Source organism: Oncorhynchus mykiss, chromosome 21, assembly GCF_057628025.1.
Source record: "Oncorhynchus mykiss isolate SJ-2025 chromosome 21, ASM5762802v1, whole genome shotgun sequence".
NCBI classification, from domain to species: Eukaryota; Metazoa; Chordata; class Actinopteri; order Salmoniformes; family Salmonidae; genus Oncorhynchus; species Oncorhynchus mykiss.
In genome coordinates, this window is record NC_143042.1 from 6650333 (window position 1) to 6664223 (window position 13891).

The following is a 13891-nucleotide window of genomic DNA, read 5'->3' on the forward strand; positions in this document are numbered from 1 at the left end:
CCTGCTCTCCTGTCAAACTGGAGAGGAACCTGGTGAGACACAGTCCATTCCTTAATGTCCTGCTCTCCTGTCAAACTGGAGAGTAACCTGGTGAGACACAGTCCATTCCTTAATGTCCTGCTCTCCTGTCAAACTGGAGAGAACCTGGTGAGACACAGTCCATTCCTTAATGTCCTGCTCTCTTCTCAAACTGGAGAGGAACCTGGTGAGACACAGTCCATTCCTTAATGTCCTGCTCTCTTCTCAAACTGGAGAGGAACCTGGTGAGACACAGTCCATTCCTTAATGTCCTGCTCTCTTCTCAAACTGGAGAGTAACCTGGTGAGACACAGTCCATTCCTTAATGTCCTGCTCTCTTCTCAAACTGGAGAGGAACCTGGTGAGACACAGTCCATTCCTTAATGTCCTGCTCTCTTCTCAAACTGGAGAGGAACCTGGTGAGACACAGTCCATTCCTTAATGTCCTGCTCTCTTCTCAAACTGGAGAGTAACCTGGTGAGACACAGTCCATTCCTTAATGTCCTGCTCTCCTGTCAAACTGGAGAGGTACCTGGTGAGACACAGTCCATTCCTTAATGTCCTGCTCTCCTGTCAACCTTGGTTACCCTCCCTAATTCCTTAATGTCCTGCTCTCCTGTCAAACTGGAGAGGAACCTGGTGAGACACAGTCCATTCCTTAATGTCCTGCTCTCCTGTCAACCTTGGTTACCCTCCCTAATTCCTTAATGTCCTGCTCTCCTGTCAAACTGGAGAGGAACCTGGTGAGACACAGTCCATTCCTTAATGTCCTGCTCTCCTGTCAACCTTGGTTACCCTCCCTAATTCCTTAATGTCCTGCTCTCCTGTCAAACTGGAGAGGAACCTGGTGAGACACAGTCCATTCCTTAATGTCCTGCTCTCCTGTCAACCTTGGTTACCCTCCCTAATTCCTTAATGTCCTGCTCTCCTGTCAAACTGGAGAGGAACCTGGTGAGACACAGTCCATTCCTTAATGTCCTGCTCTCCTGTCAAACTGGAGAGTAACCTGGTGAGACACAGTCCATTCCTTAATGTCCTGCTCTCCTGTCAAACTGGAGAGAACCTGGTGAGACACAGTCCATTCCTTAATGTCCTGCTCTCTTCTCAAACTGGAGAGGAACCTGGTGAGACACAGTCCATTCCTTAATGTCCTGCTCTCTTCTCAAACTGGAGAGGAACCTGGTGAGACACAGTCCATTCCTTAATGTCCTGCTCTCTTCTCAAACTGGAGAGTAACCTGGTGAGACACAGTCCATTCCTTAATGTCCTGCTCTCTTCTCAAACTGGAGAGGAACCTGGTGAGACACAGTCCATTCCTTAATGTCCTGCTCTCTTCTCAAACTGGAGAGGAACCTGGTGAGACACAGTCCATTCCTTAATGTCCTGCTCTCTTCTCAAACTGGAGAGTAACCTGGTGAGACACAGTCCATTCCTTAATGTCCTGCTCTCTTCTCAAACTGGAGAGGAACCTGGTGAGACACAGTCCATTCCTTAATGTCCTGCTCTCTTCTCAAACTGGAGAGGAACCTGGTGAGACACAGTCCATTCCCTAATGTCCTGCTCTTGTCTCTGCCACTGTCTGCATGGTACCAATGGCCAGTATCACTAAACCACCTAGTGACTGTATACCAGGAGCTGAGTGATAAAGCTATTCCACTGCATCAACTGATAGATTGGCTGTGGTATTACATTTAGTTTTAATAGTTTTTAAAGGATTTATTCTTGATCCAAGCATCTGATCTTTTTTCTGTATGATATACTGTTCTCAGATCAGTGAAATCAAGGAGGCCACACACATCCATGACCTGTGCCTGCTCCGGGAGCTGAATCTGCAGAGAAACCTAGTCCAGGTAGCTGCACTGCACCTACACCCAGAACACATCACTAAACAAGTTAGCTCCCTAATGCTGTCTGCTTCCTCTGTACTGACAATAGACATGTCCATGCTGCTTCTTTCACTGTTGTTTCAACCCCAGGAGCAACTGGACTACAGACTGGCAGTGATCTTCCTCCTTCAACACCTGACTGGCCTGGACCAGGAGAAAGTCACAGTAGAGGAGAAGGCAGGTTGGATGTATGAGATGGTTATCAGTGATGGAACTTAAGGATTTTGGGCCGGGCTAGTAGACTGCCACTGGCCGGCCGGGCTAGTAGACTGGTGCTGGCCAGCCAGGCTAGTAGACTGCCACTGGCCAGCCGGGCTAGTGGACTGGCGCTGGCCAGCCGGGCTAGTGGACTGGCGCTGGCCAGCCGGGCTAGTGGACTGGCGCTGGCCAGCCGGGCTAGTAGACTGGCGCTAGCCGGCCGGGCTAGTAGACTGGCGCTGGCCGAGCTAGTAGACTGGCGCTGGCAAGCCGGGCTAGTAGACTGGCGCTAGCCGGCTGGCTAGTAGACTGGCGCTGGCCAGCCGGGCTAGTAGACTGGCGCTAGCCGGCTGGCTAGTAGACTGGCGCTGGCCAGCCGGGCTAGTAGACTGGTGCTGGCCAGCCGGGCTGGGCTAAAAGACTGGCGCTAGCCAGCCGGGCTAGTAGACTGCCGCTGGCTAGCCGGGCTAGTAGACTGGTGCTAGCCGGCTGGCTAGTAGACTGCCACTGGTCAGCCGGACTAGTAGACTGGCGCTGGCCAGCCGGCTGGCTAGTAGACTGGCCAGCCGGCTAGCTAGTAGACCACAATTGATACTAGCCTACAGTAGGTCCAAAATCTGCTGGGTGAAGATGGAAAAGACAACATTTCTCCTGCATCTCGGGCTAGCTTGGTAATGCTCTATTAGATGTCCATCCCTGTGTGTAATACTGTGCCTATAGGAAGTGGAGGAGGGGCATCAATAACTGAGTGGCATGTTTTGCTAATTGGGACAGTGAATGCTAACCTGGTATGTTTTTATTTACAACAGTGGTCATCTGTCAGGATCTGTAGAGGTTTTATAATATAGGTCAATGATACAGTTGAAGTCTGAAGTTTACATACACTTAGGTTGGAGTCATTAAACTCGTTTTTCAACCACTCCACAAATTTCTTGTTAACAAACTATAGTTTTGGCAAGTCGGTTAGGACATCTACTTTGTGCATGACACAAGGAATTTTTCCAACAATTGTTTACAGACAGATTATTTCACTTATAACTCACTGTATCACAATTCCAGTGGGTTAGAAGTTTACATACACTAAGTTGACTGTACCTTTAAACAGCTTGGAAAATTCCAGAAAATGAAGTCATGGCTTTAGAAGCTTCTAATAGGCTAATTGACATCATTTGAGTCAATTGGAGGTGTACCTGTGGATGTATTTCAAGGCCTACCTTCAAACTCAGTGCCTCTTTGCTTGACATCATGGGAAAATCAAAAGAAATCAGCCAAGACCTCGGAAAATAAATTGTAGACCTCCACAACTCTGGTTCACCCTTGGGAGCAATTTCCAAACACCTGAAGGTACCACATTCCTCTGTACAAACAATAGTACGTAAGTATAAACACGCTGGGACCACGCAGCCGTCATACCGCTCAGGAAGGAGACGCGTTCTGTCTCCTAGAGATGAACGTACTTTGGTGCGAAAAGTGCAAATCAATCCCAGAACAACAGCAAAGGACCTTGTGAAGATGCTGGAGGAAACAGGCACAAAAGTATCTATATCCACAGTAAAACGAGTCCTATAGCGACATAAGCCATTGCTCCAAAACCACCACGAAGAAAAAAAACAGACTACGGTTTGCAACTGCACATGGCTAGAAAAATCGTACTTTTTGTAGAAATATCCTCTAGAACTGTTTGGCCATAATGACCATCGTTATGTTTAGAGGCAAAAGGGGGAGGCTTGCAAGCTGAAGAACACCATCCCAACCGTGACGCACGGGGGTGGCAGCATCATGTTGTGTGGGTGCTTTGCTGCAGAAGGGACTGGTGCACTTCACAAAATAGATGGCATCATGAGATGGAAAATTATGTGGATATATTGAAGCAACATCTCAAGACATCAGTCAGGAAGTTAAAGCTTGGTCGCAAATGAGTATTCCAAATGGACAATGACCCCAAGCATACTTCCAAAGTTGTGGCAAAATGGCTTAAGGACAACAAAGTCAAGGTATTGGAGTGGCCATCACAAAGCCCTGACCTCAATCCTCTAGAATATGTGTGGGCAGAATTGAAAAGCGTGTGTGAGCAAGGAGGCCTACTAACCTGACTCAGTTACACCAGCTCTGTCAGGAGGAATGGGCCAAAATTCACCAAACCTATTGTGGGAAGCTTGTGGAAGGCTACCCGAAACGTTTGACCCAAGTTAAACAATTTAAAGGCAATGCTACCAAATACTAATTGAGTGTATGTAAACTTCTGACCCACTGGGAATGTGATGAAAGAAATAAAAGCTGAAAGAAATAATTATCTCTGCAAATATTCTGACATTTCACATTCTTAAAATAAAGTGGTGATCTAAGACAGGCAATTTTTAGAAGGATTAAATGTCAGGAATTGTGAAAAACGGAGTTTAAATGTATTTGGCTGAGGTGTATGTAATCTTCTGACTGTACATACTTCTACATACTTCTAGATAGGACTGACTTGAAGTAAGATATTTATCGGCAATGTGACATATGAACGTCTCCCCCTGTGTTCTCCAGGTGTCTGCTGTGAACATTGTGACATATGAACGTCTCCCCCTGTGTTCTCCAGGTGTCTGCTGTGAACATTGTGACATATGAACGTCTCCCCCTGTGTTCTCCAGGTGTCTGCTGTGAACATTGTGACATATGAACGTCTCCCCCTGTGTTCTCCAGGTGTCTGCTGTGAACATTGTGACATATGAACGTCTCCCCCTGTGTTCCCCAGGTGTCTGCTGTGAACATTGTGACATATGAACGTCTCCCCCTGTGTTCTCCAGGTGTCTGCTGTGAACATTGTGACATATGAACGTCTCCCCCTGTGTTCTCCAGGTGTCTGCTGTGAACATTGTGACATATGAACGTCTCCCCCTGTGTTCTCCAGGTGTCTGCTGTGAACATTGTGACATATGAACGTCTCCCCCTGTGTTCTCCAGGTGTCTGCTGTGAACATTGTGACATATGAACGTCTCCCCCTGTGTTCTCCAGGTGTCTGCTGTAAACATTGTGACATATGAACGTCTCCCCCTGTGTTCCCCAGGTGTCTGCTGTGAACATTGTTACATATGAACGTCTCCCCCTGTGTTCTCCAGGTGTCTGCTGTGAACATTGTGACATATGAACGTCTCCCCCTGTGTTCTCCAGGTGTCTGCTGTGAACATTGTTACATATGAACGTCTCCCCCTGTGTTCTCCAGGTGTCTGCTGTGAACATTGTTACATATGAACGTCTCCCCCTGTGTTCCCCAGGTGTCTGCTGTGAACATTGTTACATATGAACGTCTCCCCCTGTGTTCTCCAGGTGTCTGCTGTGAACATTGTTACATATGAACGTCTCCCCCTGTGTTCCCCAGGTGTCTGCTGTGAACATTGTGACATATGAACGTCTCCCCCTGTGTTCTCCAGGTGTCTGCTGTGAACATTGTGACATATGAACGTCTCCCCCTGTGTTCCCCAGGTGTCTGCTGTGAACATTGTTACATATGAACGTCTCCCCCTGTGTTCTCCAGGTGTCTGCTGTGAACATTGTGACATATGAACGTCTCCCCCTGTGTTCTCCAGGTGTCTGCTGTGAACATTGTGACATATGAACGTCTCCCCCTGTGTTCTCCAGGTGTCTGCTGTGAACATTGTGACATATGAACGTCTCCCCCTGTGTTCTCCAGGTCTCGGCTGTGAACAAGTACGACCCTCCTCTGGAGGTGGTGGCAGCCAGGGAGCACATGAGTCACATGGTATACCAGCTGATGCAGCCCCAGGTCATCTACGATAGGTAAAAACAGCACGATCCGCCAACTACCCTGACTGGACTACCCTCCTTAGAACACGACTTTCAGCCAATCAGAAGTCGATACAATGAATATTCTAAATAAAGCTTACATACTAAATTAACTTGTTCTCGCAATCTGACATTTATACTCTATTTATACATCATAGAAACTGACCTATCCCGTGGCCTAGAAAAATCTGATTTTTCTGATTGGCTTGTTGTCCTGAACAATGGTAAATTACCTCCTAGACTCTTTATCCTTGTGCTCTCCCTCTCTCTAAATGGTGTACTGTGTCATCCATGTGTTGCTGTGTGCATGTGTCCCAGCACCCTGCCCAGTCTTGACTCTCCCTACCCCATGCTGGTGTTGACTGGGCCCCAGGCTTGTGGGAAGAGAGAGCTGGCCCACAAGCTCTGCCGAGAGTTCAACGACTTCTTCGGCTACGGGTGAGTCCCAAGTGCCAAATGGTACCCTATTTCCTACATAGTAGTGCACTACTTTTGGCAAGCTGTGGCCAAACTCTGGGGGCTTGTGTGCATCCATAAAGCACACTTTTCCATATATAGTGCACTACTTTTGGCCAGCTTGCTTCTCGCATTTTGTGCTCATTAGAATAGACTTTATCAAAGGATGCAGTTACCTTAAATATGAGAAGGCCTGGTCACAGAGGTGATGGCTAGGGTTAGGGTTATTGTTTAGGATGGTACTAAATATATTTCACGAGGATCCCCTCTGGTTCCCCATCCATGGATACATGATACTTCCACACTGTTAAACCAGATGGTCAATACCTCCAACACATGAGCAATGGGGAGTGATAAATAACAAGGTTCCCCACCACGGACAATAGAAGAAATAAGAAGCAGTAAATAGTGGTAGAGAGAGCACGAACACTGGAGCGCTGGAATCAAAAGAACATCTGCTGGACATGGCTTGTCTATGGCTCTCACCTTACGCTGGTTTTAATAGAAACCTCTACACCAGGGTTCTCTATCCCTGTTCCTGGAGAGCTACCCTCCAGTTGGTTTTCACTCCAACCCTGTTCCTGGAGAGCTACCCTCCTGTAGGTTTTAACTCCAACCCTGTTCCTGGAGAGCTACCCTCCTGTAGGTTTTAACTCCAACCCTGTTCCTGGAGAGCTACCCTCCAGTTGGTTTTCACTCCAACCATGTTCCTGGAGAGCTACCCTCCTGTAGGTTTTCACTCCAACCCTGTTCCTGGAGAGCTACCCTCCTGTAGGTTTTAACTCCAACCCTGTTCCTGGAGAGCGACCCTCCTGTAGGTTTTAACTCCAACCCTGTTCCTGGAGAGCTACCCTCCTGTAGGTTTTCACTCCAACCCTGTTCCTGGAGAGCTACCCTCCTGTAGGTTTTAACTCCAACCCTGTTCCTGGAGAGCTACCCTCCTGTAGGTTGTAACTCCAACCCTGTTCCTGGAGAGCTACCCTCCTGTAGGTATTCACTCCAACCCTGTTCCTGGAGAGCTACCCTCCTGTAGGTTTTCACTCCAACCCTGTTCCTGGAGAGCTACCCTCCTGTAGGTTTTCACTCCAACCCTGTTCCTGGAGAGCTACCCTCCTGTAGGTTTTAACTCCAACCCTGTTCCTGGAGAGCTACCCTCCTGTAGGTTTTCACTCCAACCCTGTTCATGGAGAGCTACCCTCCTGTAGGTTTTCACTCTAACCCTGTTCCTGGAGAGCTACCCTCCTGTAGGTTTTAACCCAAACCCTGTTCCTGGAGAGCCACCCTCCTGTAGGTTTTCACTCCAACCCTGTTCCTGGAGAGCCACCCTCCTGTAGGTTTTAACCCAAACCCTGTTCCTGGAGAGCCACCCTCCTGTAGGTTTTAACTCCAACCCTATTCCTGGAGAGCTACCCTCCTGTAGGTTTTAACTCCAACCCTGTTCCTGGAGAGCTACCCTCCTGTAGGTTTTAACTCCAACCCTGTTCCTGGAGAGCCACCCTCCTGTAGGTTTTAACTCCAACCCTGTTCCTGGAGAGCTACCCTCCTGTAGGTTTGAACCCAAACCCTGTTCCTGGAGAGCTACCCTCCTGTAGGTTTGAACCCAAACCCTGTTCCTGGAGAGCGACCCTCCTGTAGGTTTTAACTCCAACACCAGTTGTAACTAACCTGATTCAGTTGATCAACCAGCTAATTATTAGAATCGGGTACGTTAGATGAGGGTTGGAGTGAAATCCTCCAGGAGGGTGGCTCTCCATGAACATGTTTGGAGAGCCCTGCTCTACACACAGACACACGCACACACACTTCCTTCTACATCCCCGAACCCAGGGGAGGTCGCCCCATCCCAGCCCCTGTCCTCTCCAGAGCTAACGTAAAAAACAGTTAACATACTTATCCCTCCAAAATGACAAGAACCTGTTGATGTGGCCATGGAGTGCTCCACTTCACCTGGGTAGTGGAGTTGGTGTGTGTGTGTGCGCTTGTGTGCATCAAAGCGAGTGTGTGGCACGTGTCCGTCTATATGTCTAGTCTGTCCGTTATTCTGTCTCTGTGTGTTGCAATACCATTATGATCCTTAGGAGTTTTTGATTATTTTAAATGTTGGATTATTGTGCGCTTGTTGACATTTACTGCATTGATTGATAGGAACATAAGCAGTTTGCTGCAGCCACAACACCTGCTAAACTGTGTACATGACCAATGAAGTTGAGTTGCTAGCTTGAATGTATTGCTGTATTGTCATTGGAACCATTTGTCTCTTGTTGTCACAGAACCTGCCATACCACCAGGGGTCCCTACTTTGGAGAGGAGGATGGGAGCGACTACCATTTTGTCACGGAGGAAGACTTTCAGAACATGATTCACATGGTACATGTTTGAGATTGACTATGTTGCAGTGTGATTGAGCAGAAATACTGATAAACAAATCACCTTGCATCCATTGTTTGATTAACGTTAGCGATTCTGCCCCTCGCTTTGCTCAAACTGATCCCCTCAAACACACTGATAGTGTGTCAGTCTCAGATTCATTTAAATTCTTTCCGTTCGTAAAGATAAAATGTGAAGGTTAAACAAGCCATGGGTAGCCCTGTCCATGACACCACATCTTCATCGTACTTCAGAATTTAAATATACAGTGTCTTCGGAAAGTATTCAAATCCCTTGACTTTTGCTACGTTACAACCTTACAAAGCCTTAGAAATCTACACACAATACCTCATAATGACGCAGCGAAACAGGTTTTGAGAGTTTCTTGCAAATGTCAAAAAGTAAGATTTACATAAATATTCAGACCCTTTGCTATGTGACTCGAAATATAGCTCAGGTGCATCCTGTTTCCATTGATTATCCTTGAGATGTTTCTACAACTTGATTGGAGTTCACCTGTGGTAAATTCAATTGATTAGACATGATTTGGAAAGGCACACACCTGTCTATATAAGGTCCCACAGTTGACAGTGCATGTCAGAGCAAAAACTAAGCCATAATGTCGAAGGAATTGTCCGTAGAGCTCCGAGACAGGATTTTGTTGATGCTCAGATTTGGTGAAGGGTACCAAAACATTTCTGCAGCATTGAAGTTCCCCAGGAACACAATGGCCTCCATTATTCTTAGATGGAAGAAGTTTGGAACCACCAAGACTCTTTCTAGAGCTGGCCGCCGGCCAAACTGAGAAATCGTGGGAGAAGGGCCTTGGTCAGGGAGGTGACCAAGAACCTGATGGTCTCACTGACAGAGTTCTAGAGTTCCTCTATGGAGACAACCATCTCTTCACATCTCCACCAATCAGGCCTTTATGGTAGAGTGGCCAGACAGAAGCCACTCCTCAGTAAAAGGCACATGACAGCCCACTTTTAGTTTGCCAAAAGGCACCCAAAGACTCTCAGACCATGAGAAACAAGATTTATCTGGTTTTATGAAACCAAGATTGAACTCTTTGGCATTAATGCCAAGCGTCATGGTTGGAGGAAACACTACGCTGAAGCATGGTGGTGGCAGCATCATGCTGTGGGGATGTTTTTCAGCGGCAGGGACCAGGAGACTATTCCGAATTGAGGCAAAGACGAACAGAGCGAAGTACAGAGAGATCCTTGATGAAAACCTGCTCCAGAGCGCTCAGGACCTCAGACTGGGGGCGAACGTTCACCTTCCAACAGGACAATGACCCTAAGCACACAGCCTAGACAACTCAGGGGTGGCTTCGGGACAATGTCCATTCCAGCCAGAGCCCGGACTTGAACCCGATCGAACATCTCTAGAGAGACCTGAAAGTAGCTGTGCAGCAACCTGACTGAGCTTGAGAGGATCTGCAGAGAAGAATGGGAGAAACTCCCCAAATAAAGGTGTGCCAAGCTTGTATCGTCATACCCACGAAGACTACGAAGGCTGTAATTGATGCCTAAGGTGCTTCATCAAAGGGTCTGGATACTTACACTACCGTTCAAAAGTTTGGGGTCACTTAGAAATGTCCTTGTTTTTGAAAGAAAAGCACAAAAAAATTTCCATTAACATAACATCAAATTGATCAGAAATACAGTGTTGACATTTTTTATGTTGTAAATGAGTTGTAGCTGGAAAAGGCAGATTTTTCTTATTTTTTTTCTTTCTTTTTTTTCTACATAGGCGTACAGAGGCCCATTTTCAGCAACCACCACTCCATTGTGTTAGCTAATCCAAGTTTATCATTTTAAAATGCTAATTGATCATTAGAAACCCCTTTTGCAATTATGTTAGCACAGTTGAAAACTGTTATGCGGATTAAAGAAGCAATAAAACTGGCCTTCTTTAGACTAGTTGAGTATCTGGAGCATCAGTATTTGTGGGTTCGATTACAGGCTCAAAATGGCCAGAAACAAAGAACTTTCTTCTGAAACTCGTTAGTCTATTCTTGTTCTGAGAAATGAAGGCTCTTCCATGCGAGAAATTGCCAAGAAACAAGATCTGGTACAACGCTGTGTACTTCTCCCTTCACAAAACACCAGTCTCAACGTCAACAGTGAAGAGGCGACTCCGGGATGCTGGCCTTCTAGGCAGAGTTGCAAAGAAAAAGCCATATCTCAGACTGGCCAATAAAAATAAAATATTAAGATGGGCAAAAGAACACAGACACTGGACAGAGGAAGATTGTATAAAAGTGTTCGGATCACAAAGAAGAACATTCGTGAGACGCAGATAAAATGAAAAGATGCTGGAGGAGTGCTTGACACCATCTCAAGCAAGGTGGAGGCAATGTGATGGTCTGGGGGTGCTTTGGTGGTGGTAAAGTGGGAGATTTGTACAGGGGAAAAGCGATGTTGATGAAGGAAGTCTTTCACTCCATTTTGCAAAGCCATGCCATACCCTGTGGACGGCGCTTAATTGGAGCCAATTTCCTCCTACAACAGGACAATGACCCAAAGCACAACACCAAATTATGCAATAACTATTTAGGGAAGAAGCAGTCAGCTGTCTATAATGGTGTGGCCAGCACAGTCACCAGATCTCAACACTATTGATCCGTTGTGGGAGCAGCTTGATCATATGGTACGTAAGAAGTGCCCATCAAACCAATCCAACTTGTGGGAGGTGCTTCAGGAAGCATGGGGTGAAATCTCTTCAGATTACCTCAACAAATTGACAACTAGAATGACAAAGGTCTGCAAGGCTGTAATTGCTGCAAATGTAGGTTTCTTTGACGAAAGCAAAGTTTGAAGGACACAATTATTATTTCAATTAAAAATCATAACCTTGTCAACGTCTTGACTATATTTCCTATTCATTTTGCAACTCATTTCATGTATGTTTTCATGGAAAACAAGGACATTTCTAGGTGTTACCCCAACCTTTTGAACGGTAGTGTATGTAGATGTGACATTTCAGTTGTGTTTTTCATACATCTGCAAAGATTTAGAGCAACCTGTTTTCTCTTTGTCATTATGGGGTATCGTGTGTAGATTCATTTAAAAAAAGGCTGTAACCTGACAAAACGTGGACAAAGTCAAGGCTCAGCATACTTTCCGAAGGCACTGTTCATCCAGCCAGCAATTTATTTTGTGCAAATGTGTGTAGCCTAGACTTGACAAGTCTTCTGGTTTGAAGTTTTGTAAGTAGTTATCTTAACTCTAAAAGACAGTAAATCAATTATGTCATACTCAGTTTTTGGCTAGTTAAATATATTTCCTTATATCGAACATTTTTGACACTTCAAAGCACTAGAGTTCTAACATATTCCCAAAGGAAGAAGTCCTATATATCCTACACGGGGGGCCTGAGGTACTGTAGAGTATGCCTGCCCGGCCAACTGTCTTTTAACTTCAGGCCCATTCATTTGTCTTTCTAAAGGTAAATATGTAAGCGCCATGGGGCCTTAATAAATAGAGATCTCTCTCACAGTGATATTAGGAGGAAACCCTTTGAAGTGGGGATCCTGACCGTGCATAGTCTAAAGTACAGAGGAAGGTGGAGACCCTTCCTCCCTTATCACATACACACATCACAGACTCCCTGGATCATTCAGACCACGTCAGACCAGCTCAGATGGAGACAGAAACATACAGGGCATTCTGAAAGTATTCAGACCCCTTCACTTTCTCCACATTTTGTTACGTTACAGCCTTATTCTAAAATGGATCAAATAAATCCTCATCAATCTACACACAATGCACTGTACATCAGACTCGTATGCCCAACCACACACACACACACAGCAGCTCCATCCCGAAAATGTGCCTCAATCAGTAGGTCCTTGTGCTTGTTTTATTGTTCCAATTAGCCTGTCAACAGAGGAACGATAAGGGTGCTTTGTAATTTGGGCCTGATGGTTTCCAACCCTCTAAAAGTAGGGGGTGAAGTTAAGCACGACAAGTGTCGAGCTCCTGAGGGAGTCTCTCAATAGTCAGTAGGGCACAACTTATATCAGAACATCAACTAGAAATGTGATATCTAGAATGTGGGCATGAGAGCCTTACCAATTCTATGTGTTCCATTTCTATCTGAATATTGGGGAAAGTGTAGCCTACCTTGAGAGTAGGCTACAGTCCTCAGAGCAGTCCGTAGGGTCGTAAAGCGTGATGGATCGTAACGCCGAGCATATCGGCCCCAGGTGCAAGTAGACGAGGGGTCAAAGGGAGCGGCTGTGTGAACTACTAGCAGGGGAAGTGATGGTACCTCTGACTGCAGGGTCAGGTGTTCACCTCACAGGTGGGGACATTATAGCTGCGGTTGTTACTCTTCTCTGGACATAAAAGGGGTCGTGAAGGACCCAGTAGATCTATCGAAGACCACTTCCATTTTGGAATATGAATTTGACTCTTAACGAAGTAAATGTTGCACCCCACGATAGTTGACTGTCCCAACTTACAGCTTTCTGTTAACTTTTGTTTTCTTTCTTTTTGTCTCCCCCCTGGTCTCCCTCTCTCGGTCTCTCTCGCTCTCCGTCCGTCTCTCTCTCTCGGTCTCTCTCTCGGTCTCTCTCTCTCTGTCTGTCTGTCTCTCTTTCTTTCCTTCTCCCTCTGCTCTTTCATTGTCTGTCTTCAGGGTAAATTCCTCCAGACAATGCAGTATGCGGGCCACTGGTATGGTCTGTCTCGTGAGGCCATAGAAGACGTGGCCAGGGAGGGCCTGGCCTGCTGTGTGCACATGGAGCTGGAGGTGGGCGTCAACACACACACACATTCACATAGCAGCAGGAAATTGAAAGGCTCATTTTCTGTGTACTGTTCTCCCAGGGCGTGTTCAGTCTGAAGAACAGCCACTTTGAGCCACGTTACATCCTGATGATCCCCACAGACAAGGAGCAGTACGGCAGGCGGCTGAGGACCAGAGCTCTGTACACCCAGACCCAGATAGATACGGCTGTAGCCCGCGTGGATACATACGTCCTGATCAACAGAGAGCGCCCAGGCTTCTTCGACAACGTCATCCCCTGTGGTACGTAGCTGATGATGATGCAGACCAGTATATAGAATATAGATATATAGGTATGCAGTCCCTTCAGAAAGTATTCATACCCCTTGACTTATTCCACATTTTGTTGTGTTACAGCCTGAATTCAAAATGGAATAAATATG

General features: G+C 46.4%; 1 protein-coding gene across 1 annotated transcript in view; it reads left to right on the forward strand.

Moving 5' to 3' along the window:
* LOC110500994 (leucine-rich repeat and guanylate kinase domain-containing protein) overlaps window positions 1-13891 on the forward strand; it is a 36871-nt gene that overhangs the window by 7694 nt on the left and 15286 nt on the right. Inside the window, exons 8-14 of the mRNA XM_090213621.1 lie at window positions 1788-1868; window positions 1995-2081; window positions 5776-5882; window positions 6207-6326; window positions 8615-8711; window positions 13359-13472; window positions 13550-13751. Of these exons, the coding sequence (XP_090069747.1) occupies window positions 1788-1868; window positions 1995-2081; window positions 5776-5882; window positions 6207-6326; window positions 8615-8711; window positions 13359-13472; window positions 13550-13751 (808 nt within the window). The remainder of the gene's footprint in view (window positions 1-1787; window positions 1869-1994; window positions 2082-5775; window positions 5883-6206; window positions 6327-8614; window positions 8712-13358; window positions 13473-13549; window positions 13752-13891) is intronic.